This window comes from Vipera ursinii (genome assembly GCF_947247035.1).
Source record: "Vipera ursinii genome assembly, chromosome: 1".
NCBI classification, from domain to species: Eukaryota; Metazoa; Chordata; class Lepidosauria; order Squamata; family Viperidae; genus Vipera; species Vipera ursinii.
In genome coordinates, this window is record NC_139512.1 from 263,449,157 (window position 1) to 263,474,501 (window position 25,345).

The following is a 25,345-nucleotide window of genomic DNA, read 5'->3' on the forward strand; positions in this document are numbered from 1 at the left end:
ATACTCAGGATACTCAGATCATTCCATCCCTTAACATCCCTTACCCCCTGTTGATAGGGCCCGCAACCTGGGTGTCCTCCTAGACTCACAGCTATCCTTGGAAGATCACATAGGAGCTGTGACCAAGGGGGCCTTCTCCCGGGTTCGACTGGTGCGCCAACTACGACCTTATCTGGACCTGGATGCCTTACGTACAGTCACCCATGCACTTGTGACCTCTCGCCTAGACTACTGTAACGCTCTCTACATGGGGCTACCCTTGAGGGCCACTCGGAAGCTTCAACTGGTGCAAAGTGCAGCTGCACGGACACTCTTGGGGGCCTCCCGATACTCCCATATCACACCTCTCCTCTGTGAGCTGCACTGGCTTCCGGTTTCCTTCCGAGTGAAATTCAAGGTGCTAACAATGACATGCAAAGCCCTACATGGCATGGGTCCGGACTACCTACGGGAGCACCTTCTGCCAACGTCAACACCCCTCCGTCCTGTGCGCTCCCACAGAGAGGGCCTCCTCAGGGTGCCACCGCTCAAGGAATGTCGGCTGGTGGCCCCCAGGGGGAGGGCATTCTCAGTGGGTGCGCCAGCCCTCTGGAACTGCTTGCCTACCGAAATCCGCATGGCCCCCGACCTCCGCACCTTCCGGCGCGATTTAAAAACTTACCTGTTCTAGCAGTCCGGCCTGGCCTGATAGCTCTTGGGGTCTCAGTTGTTTTTACTATTGTTTTTCACTATTGTTCAATCTGTATACCTACCTTACTCTGTACACCGCCCCGAGTCCCTCGGGAGAAGGGCGGTATATAAAAACAAATAAATAAATAAATAAATATTCCTATGTTTTCACTGTTCTGCACTAAATTTGTATAACATATTTCTTGAGATAAATGTCATAATAGATTTATTTCATGATATTGGCCTACATGTAAGGTGATGCACTCAAATAGCAGGAATTTCCTCTCTGTTTTTCATCTAGAAGGCCTCCAAGCTCCCTTACAACTGTGTAATTCTGTGATCTTTGCATTCCTCACAATCCCCTCCATCCTCAAATATCCAGGGACTTTCTGTATATTGAAAATACAGTTAAATGGTACAAATCATAAGTACCATTTGGATAAAGAGAGAAAAAATATTTGAAATATTTCCAGCTATATGTACCCACACACTAACGTTTTTGTATTTCCCCAGCTAATATATCAATTGTAGACATGGATTCTAACAATGAAGAAATCATACCAGCAGTTTCTCCAGGAAAGCACTTTGGTCTCAATCTGAAAGCTAATGAGCCCATTTATTTTGGTGGACTGCCATCGCTGAGAAGAAACCTAAGGTAGTGTGACTTAAAATATAGTTAATTATAAAGATTCAATAGCAAAACCTGCCTCATTCATTGAGCAAGACTTTATTTCCCAGTATGTTAGAGAAATCTACAAAATGGTAAGATATAATCACCCTAGCACTAGGTCCAATTCCTGGCAACTACATGGATCCATCTGTACAGTTTCCAGGTCAATACAGGAGAAATTTGCTGTTGCCTTCTGTACGACTTTAATCAGGGGATTATAGGTTTCTCTTGTCTATGGAGATTCTCAATCATCCAGGTATGGTTGTCCCACAGATGATTTCCTAGTTGCCTCCTGAAAAAGCACCTTTGGGATAGGCTACTTTTATTTATAAAGGATCAGGCTTTTCAACAGGGAGGTTGAGAGTTTTTGAGAGACCTATAAAGACAGCCATGTAGATCCTTTGCCCCCTCCTTTTTTCCTGTTACTGCCCCCATCCTTGCTAACTTTTGCATCTTTCAAATAAAATAAACAATGGAATAATAGTCTACTTGGTCTGAAAAAGTGTGCTTTTCTGTTGATTTTTTTAACTGCCAAATAACTACATAATGGATATTCCGCTGAACATCTCCCAGTGATTAGTGAAAAATCCATTTTAAGTCTTCCATAATTCGTAATGGCTTCTGTAATAGAGAAAATAATGTCTCAATGAAATATTTTTGTTTATTTATACACCCAAACAGAAACATAATGCACACGCATATACATGCATATACACACACCACACAAAACCCTTGTTTTTGAGGTCACTAACACGGTAGAGAATAAACTTTACCAATGTGATCCTGATTTGACCTTCATCGCTTTAAAGACAATGAGGTTTGAAGTAAATATTTTACCTGTCTTGTACAACTGGTCTACCTTGCATAGGCTTGTAAGTTCCTCTCTGTAGTCTTCAACTGATGCATTGCATGTGTAACTTCGATTGCTCCCATATTTTATATATTGAACAAGCATGCAGGTTCCTAAACTATTGGTGGCTGCTCCAGCCTGCATGTGCACCCACACAGTGAGGATCTAAAAGGGGAAAGAGAAGGGATTTCCAGGATCGCCTTTCATTCGTGGCATTATTTTGTTTCATTTGCTAAAATATTGAGGCTGAAAATAGACTTAAGCAAATAAGAACATGACTCTAGAACCTGTGCAGACAAAAACAAGACATCTGTTTCTATAAAGAAACTGTCATATTCCTTTTCTTCTCAACCTAACACATTTTGAACCTTAGTTTTTCGTGGGAATCATGCATCAAGACATTGAGAAAGAACACACAATATAACTTGACCCTATTTTGGTGATTCCTGCAATGGATTTTTTATTATTATTATTAATTTACATCACAGTTCAATACCTGAAATTCCTGCTTCGTTGTCAAATTATTTGTATAAAATACATTTTGTAAAGCTTTCAATTCTGGTTCTGTAGGAAGATGCATAGGTATTGGAATTTGTTAGATATTTAAACTGTTAATAAATAAACTATGGAACCTTTCTGGTGCTTTACAGAAACATAAATGAAATATAGTTGCAAATACTGTACAATCCAGATACTGTATTTTAGTTATAGCAACTAAAGTTATGGCAACTTCACCTTTAAAAATTAATCACAATAGACGTGCAATCTCCTTATTTCTGTACCCAGAGATCTGGAAAGGAGAAGCAAGTCCAAATAACCTTCTGTTGGTTGATGGAACTGATGATGCAGTTATTTGTTTATTATTGTTTCCGTTTGCTTCTGTTTGGCCATATGTTTAAGTTCTTGTGAGTTCCACAGAGAATCTGTTGAAAAAATGATTTCCTGCCCATTTTCAACAGGAAATTAAGCAGAATAAGTGTTAACAGGCTTAACACACCTTTATGAAACCGAAAGAGAAAGTCTCTGAAAAGGAAGACAATGTACTGAAAATCCTAGCTCTTCCCGCTTGCTTGGTTCTGCAGATCTTGGAATGAAGTGTCTCCATGGCTTTCCAAGATGCCAGATAATTTTAGGAGAATCTAACTGTAAAAGATGTCTAAAGGACTTTCTGTTGTCTTCTCAGCCACATAATTGACTGCCTTCCCCCCACCACCACCATCTACACACACACATTCAGTAAAGATGGCATTGGAATGAAAGGGATGTGTTAGGGGAAGGGCAGCACAGCTTTTCACTTTCTTCTCCAGCTTCACACACCAATCACATACTCCAGTGGTTCTCAACCTTTGGTCTGCAGACCTCTGGGGGGCCATGATGTCATCACACGAGGTCCACAAAGGCTTGAAGTAATGTTATGATTTAAATCTTTTGTTAGGTCTTGAGGGTCCATGGTCCGTGGCCCCAAAAGGTATTTAAAGGGGGTCTGTGGTGAAGAAAAGGTTGAGAACCACTGACTTCCTCAATAGCCTAACTCTGCCTTAATCTTAGCTGTAAAGTGGTACCAGTATTTTGGCCCAGAAAACTCCCTCTCTCCCTCCCTCCCTCCCTCTCTCTCTCTCTCTCTCTCTCTCTCTCTCTCTCTCTCTCTCTCTCTCTCTCTCTCTCTCTCTCTCTCTCTCTCCCCCTGCCTCCCTCCATCCATCCATCCATCCCACAACTAAACTATTCATGATGGTTAAAACAGTATAAAGAAAAACAATAGTACAAATATAAAAGCTAAATAACAATAAAATAACACAAAATATAAAAGCAAACATGATTACAATGCTCTCCAGAATATATTTTGCTGAATGAAACTGGGGGAGGGGGGAGGTGGCCAGACTGAACTCCATTGGAAGACTATTCTAGAGATTGGTGCTACCTCTAAGAAGCAGCTGTTACTGGCCTCAGCTGCCATTAGTTCTCCAAAATGAAATACTACCTGGAAGCAATCTTTCCCTCAGCCAATTTGGGTTGAAGCAAGGGGTCTGTATGTACCCTGATGCCAAGCAATAATGGTCAAATATGTCAAAAAGGGCACCTGCAAACTAATTGATAGACAGGGCAGGGTTCTTATCACAGGTGCTCTCAAAGACAAGTGCCTGTTAACCCAGGGTCTACTGCATTCTGAAGTAAGGTAGCGTCAGAGGGCTCTTTAAAGATAATTTCAGGTAAAACACATTGCATCCAACCTGGATGATAATATGGGCATGAATCATTGTAACGAGATCCTCAAAAGCTGGTATTCCAGCTGAAGCTGGGCAAAAACACTATCAGGTGCTACAACTCTAGAAAAAGCCCCAATATTTACCATGCTTATATCAAGTTGAGAAAAAGAAAACCAGTTTAGCTAAGTCCTGCCTGAACTTTTGCTTTTCCTGGGCATGTCGTTCCCTACTGGCAAAACTATGATACAGGGAAAATTATTTAAAAGAAATATGTCCATTCCCTAAGACTATATTTGAACCTATCTAAAAAGCTGTATCATTACAAAACTGTCAAAAATAACAAAACTGTTTTTTTTTCTTCTCCCTTTTTTATTTTTATTCTGTTTTTTTTATCTAGTATGAAATCAAGGTAAAAGACATAACATTTAAATCAATGCTTGCATGCTGTAAGCTTTGCATGGGTTAAGTGCCGCTTGCAGCCAGTGGCAAAGCAAAAGCAATTTGTGTATGTCTTTATTCCAGCTGTTGCTCTGGGGCTTGCTCAGTTGGCAACCGATCCTGCTGCAGCACATCAAGCTACCCCCAAGTGCTTAACAGAGACCTGCCTCATGCTGGGTACAATCGCAGCAACAGACACTTAGCGAGCATCCTCACACAGCGGTTTACATCTTGCTGTGCTGGGTTTCGCTTTTTGGTTTTGTTTTCATTCATTTTTTTCCCCTATTTCTTTTAAATTAATTAGATCAGGATCCTAAGGAAAGAAAAAGACTAGATATGAATTATAATAATGCTGGCTTGAAAAGGCAGTCTATGCTTCAACTCAGTGTGGGTCAGATTAATGATCCAACTTAGCTAAAACTGTTGGAGGAGTGAGAATTTGAAAACATGGATAGATTTTTTTTTTAAAAAAAAAAACACTATCTAACCTGGACTTTTCAAGCTGATGTATTTGAGAAGGCTGAGACAGCAATTCCCTGGATGTGAGCCGCAATCCAGTGCTTCTGGCAATCACCAGTCTAGAAGAACTAAAGTCTCATATTTCCATAAAGGCTAGAGGAATATCTCTTTCAAGGACATAACTGTTTCTGTGCATGTTAAGGAAGTGTCCTTTGGGGTTGAACTGAATAAAAATCCAAATAGTCCAGCAATTTGTTTTGAACGGAAGACAACAAGAAGACTTTGTATGATTGTAAGGCAGATATAAAGCTGATTATTCTCATTCCCCTGTTGTTTTCATCTTTGCCTCACGGGTTACAGAAGACTACCATAGTAGCTAAAGGTTCTCGATAGCAGTCCTGGTAATAAGATTCAGATTTGTTTCCATTGACACTAGAAGCCAAAGCCTTGTCTGTCATGTATGGCATTTTTAATTAGCTTCATTTTTTTCATTGCTTCAAACAAAACTTCAAAATTGTTTCCAGGACTTCCTTTATTCAGATGGGTCCTACACATGTGTATACTAACATTAGAAATTAAGTTCATGTGATAAGGCTGAGGACAGAGATTTTCTTCCCAATCTTTGTAAACTGTGCTGTGTTCCTTTAAATACATAATTAAGGAATATCATGGTTCCTACTTGAAAATGAACCGTAAAATCAATTTTGGACATGTTTCAACATTTTAAATTGGTTCAAGTAGATTTTCTAGATCAATGTGATTTTTGTGAGTTGATTTGCGGTTCCCAATTGGATTTGACAACTTCATTCAGAACAATGATTCATTCAGAGATTTGATCAAATCACTTCAAATCAAATTTCTAAATCTGAGCATCATATAGCCCAAGAAATACTAGAGGGAAGTAAAATTGTTATAAAAATGCAATAGACTTTTAAGAAACAGGAAAAAATTCACATGGGAGAATAATGCTTGACATTAAGTTAAAACTAAATTGTATTTATTATTACCAGATCTACTTCTCTAGCTCTGTTGGTGTCCACAGGGAAATGAGAATAAACAGCATGCAAATTACCCCATCCTTACATTAACTTCAGTTGGCAAAATAGAATAGAATGGAGATAGTTCCTTATTTTTTAATCTAAACTTCTGAGTACTGCCAGTTTTTGAAAGCGGGATGCTACGCTTTGCTGAGATGGCTGCAGCGCAATTGGAAAAAAAAAAGAAAGCCTACCAACAACAATGAAGCAAAATTTTAAAAGTGCTGTTTATGAACATTTAAGCTGTTAAATTAGAATATATTACAATTCTGTACATATATGAATTGTGGAAGATTGTGTTTCATATCTAATGCCAGATAAATTCTTATTTTCACAAGCATCTTTCACTTGGATGGTAAGTTGGTGAATATATAAGTTAGCCAGGTATCTCAGAATAGCTCCGTTTTCTTTAGCGTAGCTTCTGTGCAAAATTCAGGGTCAATCTATTTATGAAATAGTTTTTCCTGGCTAGTGGAGTGGTAACATGAATATGGTAAAAATTGATTTAAAAAATCAGAATTATTGGGTCCTGGTGGGGGGGAATCATTGGATTATTGTAATGTGTTGCTGGGGAGGTTTTTTTTGCAAGTTTGTGAAGTTAGAGTCTTTTATTCAAGACTTCAAGATACATAGTACAGTGTATTTTAAATTACATTTTCCCTTGTGAGCAAGTATAGTACAAATCAAATTTAAACAACAAAAGTGCCAGTGTACCTTCTGAATTGCACAAGGGTGATCCTTTTGAGTAGATCTCATGTCAGACTAGTAATTTGCTAGAATATCTTTAACTGGAAATTCTAGTATTAGAAAAATAAACATGGACATTTGGATGAGAAGTGAAACGTCTTCAAAGAGACAAAAGAAAGTCCAGTTGCCTCGTGAAAAAGCACCTTTGGGATTAAATGCCCACAGAGCATAAGACATTGTACAAGAATTAATTTAATCCTGTAGCCATTATATTCTAGAAGAGCAGCAATTCTTTGCAGAAAGAATTTTGTCTGTTCTGTATTATGGTAGGAATTCATGAGTTCAGTGGTTCTTAAGTCCATGAAATTTTATTTATCGTGAATGTATTGGTCTTTAACTAGAAAATAAATCTATTTCTACTTTATATTGACAGACCAGAAGTAAACACAAAGAAATATGCAGGCTGTCTCAAGGATATTGAAATTTCACGGACACCATATAATCTTTTAAGTAGTCCTAACTATCTTGGCATTACCAGAGGGTGCACATTGCAGGTTAGTTTCTGAACTCTCTATGTTCTCCTTGAACAAGTTAAAACTACTGGTTTACATTAGCGAACAGTTAATTTATAACTTGCACTGAACTAATTAAGAAAGGAGAAACTTGCCCTTTGGTAATTTTTTGTATAAACTTCTCCATCTTCCTCCATTTGAACATAGATTTCCATTGCATCCAATCCATCAAACCAAAGTTTCATTACAGATAGTCTTCAGTTTTCAACTGTATTTAATGATGGTTCAAAATTAAATGGTTCCAAAAAAAAAGTGACTTACCATTCTTTCTCAAAGTTACAACCATTCCATCATCCCCATAGTCATCTGATTGCAATTTGGGCACTTAGTAACCATCTCTCTTTTTATTTTGGTTGCAGCATTTTATGCTCATTTGATTGCAATCTGTGATCTTCCCAGCCAGCTTTGAATAAGCAAAGTCAATTGAGGAAGCCGAATTCCCTTAAAGACCACGTGAATCGCTTAACAACCACATGATTCAATTAACAACCATGGTAAAATGGTCTTAATATCAGGTCCAGACATGTGATGATTCACTTAATGATCACCTCACTTAGTGACCAAAATTATGGCCCCAATTTTGGTCCAGGCTACCTATATGTGGCAGCTAGGAACCTGGATATTTCAAGCATGGTCATTTTTCATACTCACCAGCATGTAAGACCAATGTAAGATGCCTCTCTGTTGTTCTGCCATCTAAGGGTTCCTCCACCATCATCTGATCTCTGTTGGGTTCTTCCACCATCACCATATGGCAGTCCATATAAATTTTTTAATTTTAGCATCCCAAGTTTGGAATTAACTTACTAGAAGTTTTTAAGGGAGCCACCTGATATCATACCATCCTTGAATCCTCTTCGGTGAGGTAGTTTATAAGACAACTTTAATCATACTGGTTATCAAGGTTGCCACCTAGTAGGCTCCATCTGTGCCTTGAAATTCCTTACTGAAGCTTTTCCCTGCCACTTCTTTCACTAGTTCTGCATCTACTTTCCTTCTGAACTCCTGTGGCATACCTGATTCTTGTTCCTAGCAAAGAGGGGGAGGGGGAGGAGGATAATTGACAAGCTAAGAAGAGGAACATCAAGGGAATGCCCAACTACTAAATAGATCTCTGCACTGAAGACTTCAAAGGTATAGCACATTTTTGGCAGCCATCTGCCAATCCTAGATATCCACGAGCAAAACTAATAGGATCCTGGAAGAAGCTTCAGATAAAAAAATTATTTCAGGCTGAATCTAAGCTTAACAAATGTTTTCAAATGCTGAATAATTTAACAGATGGAGAAGTGCTTGTATAGCACTTTGAAATGTAAACTGTTGCACCATTTATTATGATCTGCTGTTACAAGCATTTTTTTATTCTTTCTTATAGAAAATTTACACAGTCAGCTTCCCCAAACCTGGCTTTGTGGAGATGTTACCAGTCTCTCTTGAAGTGGGAACAGAAATTCACCTGTCCTTCAGTACTAAAAATGAATCTGGTATTATACTCTTCGGTACTAATGAAATATCAGTGCCTCCAAGAAGGAAACGCAGGCAAACAGGGCAGGTATGGAATGATTGGTTGCCTCTTACTAGCAAATCATTGACACTTATACGCTCAGATTTTTAAACTGAATTAATTCCAGGTTTCCCTTACAATGATCCTAAAATGGAATGCAGTCTCAGGAAAATTCATTCAGAAGTTCTTCTTTTGAAAGCTTTAAAACAAGTACATTTTTAATCAGTATTGTATTATTCTAAAACTATTTTAATTGACAGGATAGAAAGACAGGGTATAAATTAAATCACATTTAAGCAGCTTAATTTTTCACAGAACAGAATAGAATAAAATTGAATCACAAAGTTCATAAAAATCATGAAGTTAGAAACCAAAAAAAACTGTGACTTCTATTCCTGCCAATGAAGGGATGAAGCCAATTGAGTGCCTTTGACCAATCACTTTGAGCTGTAGAAAGGTTCCTTTCTACATATTCTATACTTAGGCAAGAAAAGCCAAATGTACAGGTACAGACTAGGTGAAACGTGGCTCAATAGCAGTAACTGTGACAGGGATCTTGGAGTCCTAGTGGACCCTCACTTAAATATGAGTCTGCAGTGTGCTGCAGCTGCCAAAAAAGCCAACCTAGTCCTAGGCTGCATTAACAAAAGGATAGAATCAAGATCACATGAAGTGTTAATACTATGTTATAATGCTATGGTAAGGCCACGTTTGGACTATTGCATCCAGTTTTAGTCACCACGATATAAAAAAGATGTGGAGATTCTGGAAAGAGTGCAGACACCCACAAAGATGACTGGAGGGCCTGGAGGTAAAACATGTGAAGAACAGTTGCAGGAATTGGTATGCCTAGTCTAGTGGAATGAAGGACTAGGGGTGACAGCGTTCCAATATCTGAGGGACTGCCATAAAGAAGAGGAGGCTAAGCTATTTTCCAAAGCACCTGAAGACAAGACAGGAAACAATGGATGGAAATTAAACAAGGAGAGAGCCAACCTAGAACTAAGGAGAAATTTCTTAACAGTAAGAACAATTAACCATTGGAATGGCTCTCCTTCAGAAATTGTGGGTGCTCCATCACTGGAGGCTTTTAAGAAGAGACTGGACAGCCATTTCTTTGGAATGGGATAGGGTCTGCTTGCGCAGTGGGTTGTTCTGGAAGACCTCCAAGGTCCCTTCCAACTCTGTTATTCTGTTCTGTTCTGTACTTCCAAAAATCTTGCCATATGCTAATTGACTAGTCTGTTGTACCGAAAAAATAAAAAAATAAAACAAACTCCACCATATATATTAGTATATTTTAGTCTAAGAGGAAGAACCAGTGGGGGTAGGGGGGAACCTAAAGAGCACAAGAAAAACAAGCCCTCCAAAATATTGTATGAGATGTTTGCATCTATCCTGTTGTGCATTTCAAATGATTCCTTTATTACAGTTAACTATGTTATGTAAGGGACGCGGTGGCTCAGTGGGTTAAGACGCTGAGCTTGTCGATCAGATGGTCGGCAGTTTGCCGGGTCGAATCCCGAGTGCCGTGTAACAGAGTGAGTGCCTGTTACTTGTCCCAGCTTCTGCCAACCTAGCAGTTTGAAAGCACGTAAAAATGCAAGTAGGAAAATAGGGACCACTACAGTGGGAAGGTAACAGCGTTCCGTGCGCCACTGGTGTCTAGTCATGCCGGCCACATGACCACGGAGTCGTCCTTGGACAAGCGCTGGCTCTTCAGCTTTGAAACAGAGATGAGCACCGGCCCCTAGAGTTGGAAACGACTAGCACACATGTGCGGGGGAACCTTTACCTTTACCTTACCTATGTTATGTAGCTATCCAAATTTATAAATGTTCTTGGGGGTTTTTTGCACTGAAAGTAATGGGGAAATAAAAGAATGAGACAACAAGCTTAAAGTAGGACACTTGAAAAACTAATTCCAAGCCATTCTTCATCATAGGTGAGATATAAATAATATGCCAAGATTACCTAGAATTGCCTCTCCGCCACTAGCTGGCTTGAGATATGGTGGAGGTCCTTACTGGACGTTGGGAGACTATTGGGGACTTTCTTCTGGACTTTAGGCTTCTGCTTGAGCAGCAGGTAGAGACCATAGCCAGGAGACCTTTTGCACAATCACATCATTTACACCTTTCTTGTGAGGTGGAGCATTGCAGGGGGATGCTAAGCTTTTTTCTGTCTTCCTGGATTGTGGCATTATGTGTATTGTTTTTTGTTGTTCTGTCAGTGATTTATGCAGATGATTCACGTATATTCCCTTCCCATTTTGATAATATCAATACAATAATACAGATTAGAAGTCCAATCATACCTTCAAATCATTGCTAGTGGCTAAAACTAATCAGGTTCTCCAGATTTAATAACAATAATTTATTAAACTTGCATTCCATATGATTAACACAGTAATGGGATTTTGTGTGTATGTGTGTCCTTTTTGAATTACCAGAGGAGTCTATGTTGTCTTGGAGAAAATGGTTAGAAAAACATAAAATTAGGAATAAAGGCTTTCTGCTGAAATGCTTGTGTTTCCTTTCAGGTGTATTATGCTGCATTCCTGAATGGAGGTCGAATTGAAGTACATATTTCTACTGGAGTAAGAGATCCACGCAGGATCATTGTCAAACCTGAGTCTGGCGAGTTCCATGATGGCAAGGAACATTCTCTTTCGTTGGAGAGACTTGGAGGGTAATAAATCAAAAATTATTTTTCTGCCACATGCCTGAAAGTGTAAGAGAGAAGAATGGAATTGCTGTGTAGTTTTCATTTAAAAATCATCTTCATACATCATCAATGGTCAATTCATTACTAAACAGGTTGTGCTTTAGTGTAGGCATTACCGATTCTAGTTTTCATTAATATAAATTGCTATGTTTAAACTTAGGCACCTTTTGCAAATGTACTTTATTAATCTAACTGATGTAGGGTATTTATCAAACATTATTGAAGTAAAGAGTAAGAGAATTAGGATTGCCAAGCCAAAACAAAAAACAAAAACCCCAGTCTCATGGTTTTCTGAGTAAGGTACCAAACCATGACTGATATGCCCTCAAACTCAAGGGAAGAAAGAGACTCATGAAAAACAAGTACCACGTGACAATTTGTTTAAGCTAGAAAAACTAGAAACTATGACATGATACAAATGCAGTACTGAATTTATGGCAACTACTTTGCCCTTCATTTCTCATGTTTTCCCTTCAATTGTTGTTCCACAGAGAAGCAAGAAGCTAGGGCCACTACATCTGGGCTTCAAAAATCCAAATTGCTACTAAAAGTCAGCAAAGAAATAACAGAAAGCAGTCTTTGCTATCATTGTCTGTTTTCTTTTTCCAGTCTAAATCAGATAGCCTCACAAAAGCATTATATGCAACCATTTCCAAATTAGGTTTATAGAGCAATGAGACTCTTTATCGTGGAAGGTAACGCTGGTTGCAATGAAAATAAGTGATGGTGGCTTAAGGAAAGAAGATGAATACATCTTCTTATCCAGATTTTAAAACTTTCTTTGATCACAACAGGATATATGTTATGATATTTTGCTCTGAGAAAGTTTTTTAGACTGGTTTCTCACTGCATATATCGTATATAGCTGAATTCTTCTGTCTCAGAGTAATCTTAAAAAATCTGTCGGCAATTACTCTCTAAGCTTGGGAGGGAGACAAATAACCTTGCCACTGTTTTTTCCAAGCAGAGTGTTATTTTAATATGTTGCACCTCGGCAGTTTCAATAATGCACCTTATGTTAAAGTAACATACTCTGGTCACCTGTCAACAAGTCTATTCCTTTTTGTACCCACCATTAGTGAAAAGAATACAGTATAATGAACACAGGAAATACCCAGCTGAAGAAGAAGCAAAAAGACAAAATTGATTGCCAGACCACTAACTTCCCATAAAATTGTGGCTAAAGTCAGCAATAGATTTGGAAAGCTTTTCACTGCTTGGCTGCCTCCTTCTTAGACCCAGTGTTAGGCTAAGCCCAAAAAGCACATTGAACAGTTCAGCCACAGTTCAGTTCAATTCGTTCTCTCTCTCTCTCTCTCTCTCTCTCTCCCTCTCTCTCTCTCTCTCTCTCTCTCTCTCTCTCTCTCTCTCTCTCTCTCTCTCTCTCTCTCTGTGTGTGTGTGTGTGTATATCTATCTATCTATCTATCTATCTATCTATCTATCTATCTATCTATCTATCTATCTATCTATCTATCTCTTCCATGAAAATGTTACCATCTGTACTGGCACTTAGCAATCATTACTTTTATTAAATTTCCAATTGCTAAAAATGTTCCCACTATTTCACTGATAATATGGAAATTGATAGTATTACAAAAACACTAATTAAAAATCCCAAACAATACACCATTTATTTTAGCAGTGTGAATTGAAACAAGACTATGTTGATATGTTTGCTTACAAGGACAGTTTGTAGTTATTATTGTTTCATACTTTTTTCTAGCGGACAGAAATACATCCTAACCTCATTCTTTAAAGGAGCCTTTATCCAAACCACGTGTACAGCAAACATCAGATTTTTACAAACTGGATTATTGTAAAAATGGAAAGAGATAATTTATCACACTAATAACTCGGTCTGCTAATTATCACGAAGGCGTTATTTTATTAAAAGTACAGTGCATTTTTGAAAACTCTTTGGAAAGCTAATTGCCCATATAATTATGAACTAATTGCTGTCCATTCCGGGGTAATTATGTGATAGCATTGACAAGTGAGGTTCTTTCTTTGTGTGATGGTCTTCTCTGCCCGTGGATAAGCATTTTCTTGGACAAATTCAACAATAGTAAAGTGCTACTGTATGTAAATTATCAGAGATTTAGCTAGCAACCATGTTAATAAGTCATTATACATATAGCTTTCCTATAAAGATTGTCTTTTAGTGCCTGTTAATAATATCTAACAAGAACAATAGGCTTTTATTATTCTATTATCTAGTATTTCTCCATTTGGAAGGGAGAAAAAAAGTGAATGCTTTATCCCAATCCTATTCTGAAAACTAGTGTGGCTTAGTATACATAATTATAGTGTAAAAAATGAATGTGTTCTCTTTGTTGTGTCCAGCTCTTTTATGTTCATTATTAATGAGCAACCTTGTTGAATTTTAAAATTAGGAATTGGTAAGGTCTTATAGCACATGTAAATGGACCAAACTACTTTCATGCTTATTATTTACTATTAATATATTTATTTACATATCTGGAAATTGAATTCCATTGCTCTCTTTTGCCATGCATGATTTTGGGAATATTACATTTATAAGTTTTCTAGAAATGTTTTTAACAATGTCAACAGGTAATAACAAGATGTTAAAGTTTATTTCATTTAAGTTATTGTTGAAGAAACCATACATCTAAACAAATAAAGAATATGGAGGAGGAGGAGGAGGAGGAGGAGGAGGAGGAGGAGGAGGAGGAAGAGGAGCAGGAGCAGGAGAATTTAACAGTGATTGTTAGGCTAGAGATGAAATAGATCTAAGGATCTAAGTATTCTGGATATGTTTTGGATATGTCCATTAGTGACTTGTTACTGGTTAAATATTATTCCTATGGTAAACCAGGATAGGAAGAAAATTTGCAATACTGCAGGGAAATTACAGTTTAAAGATGCTAACATACTGTTACATTATTCTAGTATTTTGTGTATAGAGAGCTTGGCTCAATTAAATTTGTCAGCTCTCAGATTCAAGGTCTCTCTATAAATTAACAGGAAGACATGATCAAACAGCACAATTCCATACAGTCACGTTTTGGTGGTCAAAGGGGAAAAACTGAATTCATATCCTTCTTTCTCACTGTACCAAAGCTTCCAACTTTTTTAAGGCCATCACTGCAGTGCTATATCTTAATCAATGTGATTTGCTGATGGTGGACTTTTCATAACTCTGCAGGCTGTTTGCCATTCAAGTAGATGAGGACAGAAGACAATCCCAGCGACTCCCAACAGATCAGCCTATCTCCATTAAAAGACTTTTTGTAGGAGGAACACCACCTGAATTTCACACACCCCCAATTAAAAACATACCTGCCTTTGATGGCTGTATATGGAATCTGGTTGTCAATGCTGTGTAAGTATATGCCGCTCCGGAAACATATCACTCTTAAATATTTGTGGCTTCCCATATTTTACATGGAGGGAAGATTTAAAAGAACTGCTCCCAAATTCTAGAAAAATAAAAATCCTGGTCCCTGTCTATTCTCATCATCCCTTTGTCCATAGTAGCCTTGGCTGACCACAAAGAAATGTAGCTGTCAGTCATCAAAAGGATGCCCATTCCTGTCCTAGAGAAGACTTGGCTGTCTTTTGCACCTCGGGGAAGGGTCGGAGAAGATACATCAAAACATTTCTGACTTTCCTTGTTTCCCCCACCCCCACCCCGTGATCAGTCTGGAGGGGAAATGAAAGGGTCAGCTTCTTTTTCCTGTAGAGATTTTCATGGGATTTGAGCTTGAATACAGCCTGCTCAATCATTCTGAAAAATTCTGTAAATTCTCCCTGAGGGCTTGTATCCATAGTCAAGACTAACACTTTGGCCTCTTCTCCTAAGGATAGTTACTATAATTCAGAGTCTACCTTCTATTTAGCATCTCTGCCTTCTTTTAATTGTTTTTTTAGTTTCTTAATGTAAACTATTCACAAGTCATCTGGAATGAAGCAGCCTTTAAAAATAACAACCACAGCAATAGTATCTTAATTACCTGTATTAGTGATCTTGGATATCATTGATCCTTGGTACGAAGAGATGATTTACTATATTTTTATCTTGCCATTTGTCTAACCACCTCAGAATAGTATTCATGTCTCTGTGTCACCTATTTTAGTATAGGAAGTTGATTAAGGTTGAGAAATAAGTCTTAGTCACCTGGGTTCTACATAAATTAGTTTATAATCTACACCAGTGGGCTGGCCCTCAACCTTTTGGGCACCAGGGACCAGTTCTATGGAGAGAGGTTTTTCCGTGGACCAGAGGGGGCAGATGAGGCTTCGTTTGTTTGCGTGGACCGGTTTCTGACATGCCACGGCCTGGTGCCGGTCCATGGACTGTGATTTGGGAACCCCTGATCTACACTGAATTTAACTAATATAAAGGCAATAAAGGCATAAAATATAAGGGTATTGAATAAGACATTAGTTCATTGCTGCTGCTTTCATTGTATTTCCATAGTCCAATGGATTTCGCCCAATCAGTAGCCTTTGAAAATGCAGATATAGGACAATGTCCTGATTTAGGACCACATCCTGAAAAGGAGGATGAAGATCAAACTCCCCAGACAACAGGTCATCCTGAAACAGAGAAGGAAGGAAAGAAAACGAGTACAACGTCTCCTCCTCCTCCTCTTCCTTTCCCACCTTTACCTGTAAGTGTTTCTGTGACATTACTGTGGTTGGTTTTTTTATATTTATGGGACTAGGGTATTGCACAGTTGTACAGGAATATTAACAGTGGAACATTAACAGTTTTTCACGCTTTTTAACAACAGAATTGTCTTTGTGTATTGTTTATTACTTCAGTCTTTCTTTCTTCGTTCCTTCTCTTGATTTCAATTGTATTAATCAAGTAGCTTTAAAGTGTAGCGGAGATGTATTTTAATTATAAAAAGGGTATGAAGTGGCTTATAGTGTTGTAAAATTTTAATTATGTGCTATACTATTTTAATTATATCTTAAATTTATTGATTCACTGCTCATTTTTTAGAGTTATATTGGGGGGTTTTTAAAAAAAAAATCTGCATTATCTATTTTTGTATTCTTTTAAATTTGTACTTATCTTGGTACTATCTTTTATATATATTTTTATTCCACCTTTATTTTATTTTATTTTATTTTATTTTATTTAATTCCATTTATATCCCGCCCTTCTCCGAAGACTCAGGGCGGCTTACAAGCTTAGCAGTTATTATTTTAATAACTCAGGGCAGTGAACATGCACAATACTCTTTCCTTCTCCTATTTTTCCCCACAACAACAACTCTCTGAGGTGGGTTAGGCAGAGAAAGAGAGAGAGAGACCCAAAGTCACTCAGGCAACTTTCATGCCTAAAGTGGGACTAAAACTTAGTCTCCTGGTTTCTAAGCTGGCATCTTCATCATTATACCAAACGGGTTCCAAAAATATTCATGCAACGCATTAAGCTGATTAAACCCAGAAATACATTTTTACATATTTTCCTCTTTCTTTTAAAAATAATAGCATGTAGCTTATTAAAATAAATAGGAGTAGAGTCTCGGATGGAACAAATAAAATCAAAACATGGCATGCAACAGTTTGAAATAAGATTAGAAAATTGAAAAATGAAAGCACTCCATGGGCATTTTTTGAAAGATACTGAAAGAAAAATCAGACAATAACAGTGGCTTAAACAAACTTTATTTTAAAAAAAAGCAAAAGGAAACCTTTTTGTTCCCCAATGTCATGCACGGATGACATTAAGTCAAAATAGAAATAGAAAAGAAAAAAGGAAATAGAAAAGACCCAGTTTAATAGTAAATGCTGGTTATGGCAGCATAAGGATGAAACATTTGACATAATAATAATAATAATAATAATAATAATAATAATAATAATAATAATAATAATAATAATAATAATAATAATAATAATAATAATTGGAAGGGACCTTGGAGGTCATCTAGTCCAACCCCCTGTTAAGGCAGGAAACCCTATACCATTTCAGGCAAATGGCTGTCCAGTCTCTTCTTAAAAACTTCCAGTGTTGGAGCATTCACCACTTCTGGAGGCAGGTTGTTCCACTGGTTAATTGTTCTAACTGTCAGGAAGTTTCTCCTTAGTTCTAGGTTGCTTCTCTCCTTGACTAGTTTCCATCCGTTGCTTCTTGTCCTGCTTTCAGGTGCTTTGGAGAATAGCTTGGCTCCCTCTTCTTTGTAGCAGCCCCTGAGATATTGGAACACTGCTATCATGTCACCCCTCACCCTTCTCTTCGTTAAACTACACATACCCAATTCCAGCAACCGTTCCCTATATGTTTTAGCCTCCAGTCCCCCAATCATCTTTGCTGCTCTTCTCTGTACTCTTTTTAGAGTCTTGACATCTTTCTTACATCGTGGTGACCAAAACTGGATGCAGTATTCCAGGTGTGGCCTTACCAAGGCATTGTAAAGTGGTATTATCCAATAATAATTGGATGCAGCAATATTACAGAAGTTGATTACAAAAGAGGACATGTTTGGATTAGGATGATATTATACTGGCATTGATGTATAAAGTGCAGATCACAGTCCATAAAAACTAATTGAAACGTGAAATGGGAGGGTGTTGCACATGGCAGAGTAAAACTTTTAAGAGATTTTAAAATTCTGACCGATTGACACCTAGCATACCAGGCATTGTTATCAATGAAAAAACATATTTGGTTAATTGATGTACCTATTGTAAGAGACAATAATTTTGAAAACATATAAATGGAAAAGACTGCAAAATAGGGTTTGCAAAAATCTGGTTGACCTTGCAGGACTAGGTCTAAGTACCACAAGCACTTTGAATTTGGACTGTCTAAATTTTGAACAAATTATGACAACCTAACTATAAACAACAGCACTGTTGAACACTTCATACATATTTAAATGCTATATTTACTATTCCTAAACCCTTGATTAGGGCTTGAATCTGAAGAAGCAAACTTGTCAAAGTCAGTTGTAACAGCATGATCAGTAGAATTGGATTGATGATGATAGACATTTGCTATAAATACAATACCTAATATAAATTATAATTTCAGTATGTAAAATTTACATTATTTTAAAAGCTATATTTATGGCTATTATATGTATTTAATATTAAGGAGTGAATTTCATATTCAGAGTTCCTTTAGATCTTCCTTTCATTATTTCCCATTATAATTCACTGTAGCTGCCTCAGGTTAGGTAATGACTATGAAGGTTTCCCAAGAAATACCATTTTTATATACTATTTTTGATATCCTATTACTTTGAAGTTTCTGCTGAAACTTCCATCACAACACTAACTTTGGTCGTGTTGTATTTTGCAAGATGAACATCTGTGCAATTAAAAAAAATGGATAGAGATCAAGGACTCTATCTACCAGACCAGCAATTTTTTAGCTTCCAATGAAATGGTTTATGTATGAACCTGTCATCTAAAGTTGGAATCCTATTATTTAATCTTTTCTCCTTTCTTATTTCCAAAAAAATAGAACTGATTACAGTACAGCTCAGTGTGTCAACATCTCAACCATTGCTCTCTGTCACTGTGACAAAAGCCTGGCATTTGTTTGCTGCTTTCATCAGCTACTCTTATAGAAACCACAGCAGAGAACCAAGCCAATCTCCTCCTTGTCCAATACAATCACTGTATCATGTAAAATAGGATGCACAAGCAGAAAGCCATTTATGCACATTTTTATTTTAGAAGAGACTTTAGGGGGCCTCTGAATCACACAAATTGAATTACAGCAAGAGAATTGCTTCAAGGAAAGAAAGAAGTAACAGAAACCCCAAAATGACACACTGTGTATGACAAAATATAGCATGTCCTTTTGGCGGAATTGATTTGTACATGGCATCTAGCTCTAAAGCACTCTAAGGTTAAAGGTTATTCAGATTTAATAATGAAGGGTGGTAGATATATGTGATTGATTTTAATTCTCATAAAATGGCCTGATGGCACCACATTTATATACATATACATATACATTATATATATATATATATATATATATATATATATATATATATATATATATATATACACACATATACATATATATACATTCCGTCGAAACGTTGCACCTACACCTTTAGTTCTACGCGGGGGAAAACCCGAAAAACCAAGGATCCACATATATATATATATATATATATATATATATATATATATATATATATATATATATATACATACACACATATATATATATGCATGTATGTATGTATACATATGTATATCAATCACATTTGATTTTTAAAAGATACACTATATCTTTGTAATATGTTGGTGGTACAAACAAATTGAGCTAATAGAAACCCCAAAATGACACAGTGTGTATGACAAAATATAGCATGTCCTAAAATTTGCATGCAAGTATTGATTTCTTCTTTTCAGATAACTTCAGTATTATTTTGCTGGTGGTAGCAATGGTTGCCTTGTTGATATCATTATTATACCATCCTCTATCCCAAAGGTAGCCACGTTTAATCTGTTGTTAAAGAAAACTGCTGTAAACATGAGATTTGAAGTGTTTTTTCTTGTTCTTGAATAATTTCCTTTGCAGCTTTGTATTAAACAAATCTCAGCCAAGATCTGGTTAGATAGAACAGACATAATAGCTATTCAAGGTAAATAATAAGAAGACTCCATGTGTAATGCTTAGCAAAAAATTTTTTTAAAAAAACAGTATTTTTTTCCAATAATAAAAGGGTTAGTTGCCAATATATATTGTAATAGCTTGATTGTCCACAAAACAGGAAGTAAACATAAAAGAAAATGGTTACAGTTCTACAGTTTCACAAACTCTGTGCGCCAGTCAATCTGCTGGTATAGTTCACTCTTAAATTGTAGAAGAAAATGATTTCGTAGGGTTATCAAGTTTTTTTGGAAAGTGGAACATTTGCTTTCTATAGAAAAGGTCCCCAGCTTGTATTTTTGCTTTCATTTGCAGCATTAAAGGACTCTGCTTGATGAATCAATGAATAATACTTTCACATAAGGCAGTTTTGTATGTTCAATCTCAATAATTATTTTCTTCTCATTCTTTGAAATGCTCCTTATTCCTATATAAGGTGCTAGTACAATTTGTGCCATTGATGAATTCTGGCTTCGGTTCTCTTAAGTAAACATTAAAGAAAATAGTTTAATATATACAGAAAGGCTTTATATTAAACAAGGACAATTTCCACCAGAATGACTAAGAAACAAATATCAATATCCGTAAGAGCTCACATATACCAGTTTGATGGTATTGTGGCCAGCTTTTTCATAGCCTTGTTAGGAAAAGCTACTTGGTATTGTTAAACATGAGTATGAGTATGAAATACACTTACTATTGAATTAAAAATTACAAACAGGTATCATGCCTTGAAAACAAGTATATAATGATACATTTTAGCCCAAATAATGTAAATTTCATCTAAACATTAGTGGGATTTCAGCCGGCTGATCTCTAAAAAGTTTTAGAGTCACAGTGGACAGTTTCACAAAAATGTGAACGCATTCTGCAAATGCTATTAAAAAGTGAATCTTGTGCTTGGAATCATTAGGAAAGAATGGAAAATTGAATTGTCGGTATCGTAATCTCCTTACAAGAATTTTTGGTGAGACTATAAGTAGTCCATAATTAAACTAGTATGTGCAAGCCTATGTACAGTTAGGGTCAACACAACTTAAACATAGAAAAAAGTTCCCCAAAGTGATTAGATTAATGGGTAGCCTCTTTGTGCCCCTCTTTGGCTTCCAATAAAGATCAAGAGAAACATGGCGGAAATATATAAATTCATGAATGACGTAACGTGATTTTTTTCTTCTTCTTTCTCAGTACTAGAACTCATCCATTGAAACTAAATAGATTCCCAACCTACAAAAGGAAATACTTTTTTTTAAACATAGCAAAAATATGTAGTTAAAGTACTTCCAATAGCTGGTAAGGACAGCCAATTTTGAAGTCAGCCAGGAGGATCAGGGTGCTAATGGCTACTAATATGATGCCTTTTCGCTATCTGCTGAATCATAGGCAGCTCTGCTTAAATCCTGGTTGCTAGGGATTGACCGCAAAAAGAAGCTGTTGCCCCAAGGCCAGACACATGAGCTTCCCAGATAGGTCTATGTGGCTACTATGTGACACAGAACACTGGACTAGATCCGTCAAGGCCTAATCTGGGAGGGCAATTCTTATCTACTTTAAGTTCTGGCAGAATGTGTACAGGTGGTCCTCGACTTACAATCACTATTGGGACTGGAACTTCTGTCACTAAGCAGAGAGTCGTGCCCGATTTTATGATATATTAAGTGTATCACTGAAGCCATTAAGTGAATCGTATGATCCTGAAGAGAATCTGTCTTCCCCATTGACTTCGCTTGTTGGAAACCACCTGAGATCACCAATGGCACCAATCTCACGACTCCAGAATGCTACAACCATTGTAACTACATGCTGGTCGCCAAGGCAGGAACTCTGCAATGGTCTTAAATGTGAGGATCAGTCATGCCACTTTTTTCACTGCTGTCATGAACAATCATTAAAAGAATGGCCATAGGTCAAGGACTGCCTGTATTAGCTTTTAAGATGCTGCAAAAGATTCTTTGATATCTAAAACAATTATTCCTCTAAAACTGTTTCCTATTTGGAAATCTTACACCTGGGAGTTTGTCCATGTGTCCCACATATTGGCTAACTCTATTGTTTCATCTAATAACTCGGCAATCTAAGAATTCGTAGTAATGTAACGTCAGAGCCGTGGATGTCAAGGATAATTATTTCTGCTTGTTTTCCACTGTATCGCTTTAGAAGCTTAGTCATTTTGGCTTCGTCCCAGGCAAGTGCTTTTACTGCAAATATGAAACGATTTGGACTGAATTGCTTGAATTGTATTTCATTGCCCTGTACTTTATGCAGGCAAATGCAGATTTTTCCTTCCTTTGTACTTAGAGCAGGGCCTTTTTCTTCAATTTAAAGGAAGAAATTGGTTTTGAAAATAATGGGCAGAGTACTGAGTTCGACAGTTTTAGGTATTAGATTGCCACAAAGGCTTACTGCTTGCTACAAATGCTGTTACCTATTTAGGAACGTCAACAATTGTTGCTTCTGCCTCACGTTGTTTACTGCTTCTCAGGAATTGCTTACGGCTGAAGTGAAGAGCGCCAGTAGTTCAGCTGACTCTGATCTGACGGTATCTCCTAGTGTGGCCCTGTCTATTTCTTCCCTTTCACTTAACAATGCTCAATGAACTGCAGTGGCGTTTCAGTGACTAAATGGCTTCCCTCTCTTCTCCTTCCATCACTGGTGATGCAGTTTTGTGCACAAATGTGTGAGATGGTCTGACAGCAATTCCATTTCCGTAAATACCTCTTACTAAAGGCACTGGTGTCTGTTGCCCTGGAAACATCAGCTCAAGGTTTCAGCTGAAAAAAATTAATTAAACAGTTCCTTAAAATGTTCCATGATGTATATATGTAGCTATGCTGGATGAGTGGAATTTGTCATTATCATCCACCCACATTTCATAAAACGTATATTAAATCTAAAGTAGGCAATGACTGCAGAGGGAGGCTAAGTTCTCTTTATCTCCCTTGTCAGTTACCATTTGCTAAAGGACTATCCTCACACACTTGTAACTGAGCTCTTCCAGACAATCTCCTGATTTGGCCTTCTTACTTAATAGTATCAGTAAACAGAACATACAGCAATGCACAACTCAAATATATCCGAAAGATCTAGCAAAGCAGGAAATTGGCAAGGAATCTGGATGGTTAGGATTGCCTTGTTTGGGTCTCAGGCCTCAAATCGCTTTGTCTGGAAGTGCTTTAATGTTTTATTCACTCTGTTTTTCTCCTTTAATTGCATCGGGGCAGAGTAAGAAGCATATGCTTGTTCTCATAAGCCATTTTAAAACCTGTTTTTGGCCTCTGTTAAGATTTCTTTGCATGGACAAATTGTTACTGAAATATCAAGAGAAGGTTATTTTAAATTATACATTTTAAATATTCATGGTATCTTAAAGGTCTTTTGCCATGAGAAATGCTTTGATTTAGATGGAGACAAATTAAAGAATAAAGAATATTTCTAACATGACTAAATATGTAAATATATTTATTTTAGGAACTCAAAATCTATGCTGTCCTGAAGCATTATTGTTCTGTGACATTTCATGTCATTCTGTTTGATTTTTCATAGTTCATCCAATAGAAACTGAAAATAGATGAAACTCATATTTATGGCTGCCTTTTATAGCTTGCATTAAAAGGCCATTATTATAGCACAAGGAATTTATTTGAAAGGAATCTCACATATACAAGATTCACATACTCTTTTCTCTTTGTCCCCCCCCACTATATTAAAGCCATACATATTATTCTTCATTTTCTCCTTCTATTGAATTAGCAAAATTATAATATTCAGGTAATTTTAACCATAATTATTTGGACCAATGTTTTTCATAAAAGTGAAGATCCTTATGATTCTAGAAAAGCTGTTAAAAAGCTATTTTCAATTCTGCAGGATATTATTATAATGGTGCACTCACTATATGTACATTTAGCATAAACATTTTGTAGATTTTAAATCCACAGGTGTACTTCTAGAAATCTCAGCTTGATTGAAATATGGCATTATATGCTAAAGTGATTGCATATCAATTTTCTTTCCTTCCAACTCAGTAATTTTCTGCAGTGGTAAGTAAGATCCATACTGTATATTTGATCCATCATCTTAACAAGAGACAAAGTGATTGGTGTTGGATTGTTCTATTACTGTATACTTGATCCCACAATAGCAAATACTGTGCTATTTCTTTTATTCCACCAGACAACATAAGTGTGTGGTTTATTTGAAACTCATAAACGACTTATGTCCAGTGTCTGGATTCACAAACCTGCTATAGCTACACCCAGCTTTTGCACAGAAGTAGTGCTGTGATTATAATTGAATAGCCATGGAAAAGTAGTAGGTTTTCAGTTGTAAATGGGATACTACTATGGATGATATAGCTGCAATTGTTGATTGATATAGTTAATATAGTTAAAAGAGGAGAAAGAAATTCAGTGTTTTACAATAGTAAAATGATTTGTTTTTCAGGCAAAATATTGATTGCTTTCCTTAAAAGGTATGGGAGTGAACTTGTTCCAAATTGCTGGTGCATAAAGAAGAAAAGATTATGTGGGTGTTTTGCTTTGTTTTGTAGGAACATTGTGCTGCCGATGTGGAGCCCATTGCCTTGGAAGGGGCCAAGCAATTTGGCCTCTCAAGAAACAGCCATATTGCAGTTGCATTTGATGACACGAAAGTTAAGAACAAGTAAGTTAGTAGCTTCCCACCATAGATTTGAGGGGGCTACTTTTTTAGCCTTTCTGGAAGGCCACGAAGACCTGACACTTCCCAGGGGCCTGAGGCTAGGATTTAGTCAGAAGGCTAACAGTTTAATTAATCTGGCACCGGGTGCAAAGGGCTGTTCTGTTTTCATTCTTCTTTTTAGTAGTTGAAATGAACCATTCAAGGATCACTATGTGAAATAGGTAGGCTTATAAGTTTCTTTAAATAGTAAGGTCATTCTGAAATA

The 25,345-nt window shown here is 37.0% G+C and overlaps 1 protein-coding gene across 1 annotated transcript in view; it reads left to right on the forward strand.

Annotated features, from left to right (window-relative positions):
- The window catches only part of LAMA2 (laminin subunit alpha 2), a 460,887-nt gene that overhangs the window by 424,997 nt on the left and 10,545 nt on the right, over positions 1 to 25,345 (forward strand). The window contains exons 51-57 of the mRNA XM_083379924.1: positions 1,183 to 1,324; positions 7,451 to 7,571; positions 8,965 to 9,141; positions 11,636 to 11,784; positions 14,992 to 15,168; positions 16,267 to 16,459; positions 24,971 to 25,083. Of these exons, the coding sequence (XP_083236050.1) occupies positions 1,183 to 1,324; positions 7,451 to 7,571; positions 8,965 to 9,141; positions 11,636 to 11,784; positions 14,992 to 15,168; positions 16,267 to 16,459; positions 24,971 to 25,083 (1,072 nt within the window). The remainder of the gene's footprint in view (positions 1 to 1,182; positions 1,325 to 7,450; positions 7,572 to 8,964; positions 9,142 to 11,635; positions 11,785 to 14,991; positions 15,169 to 16,266; positions 16,460 to 24,970; positions 25,084 to 25,345) is intronic.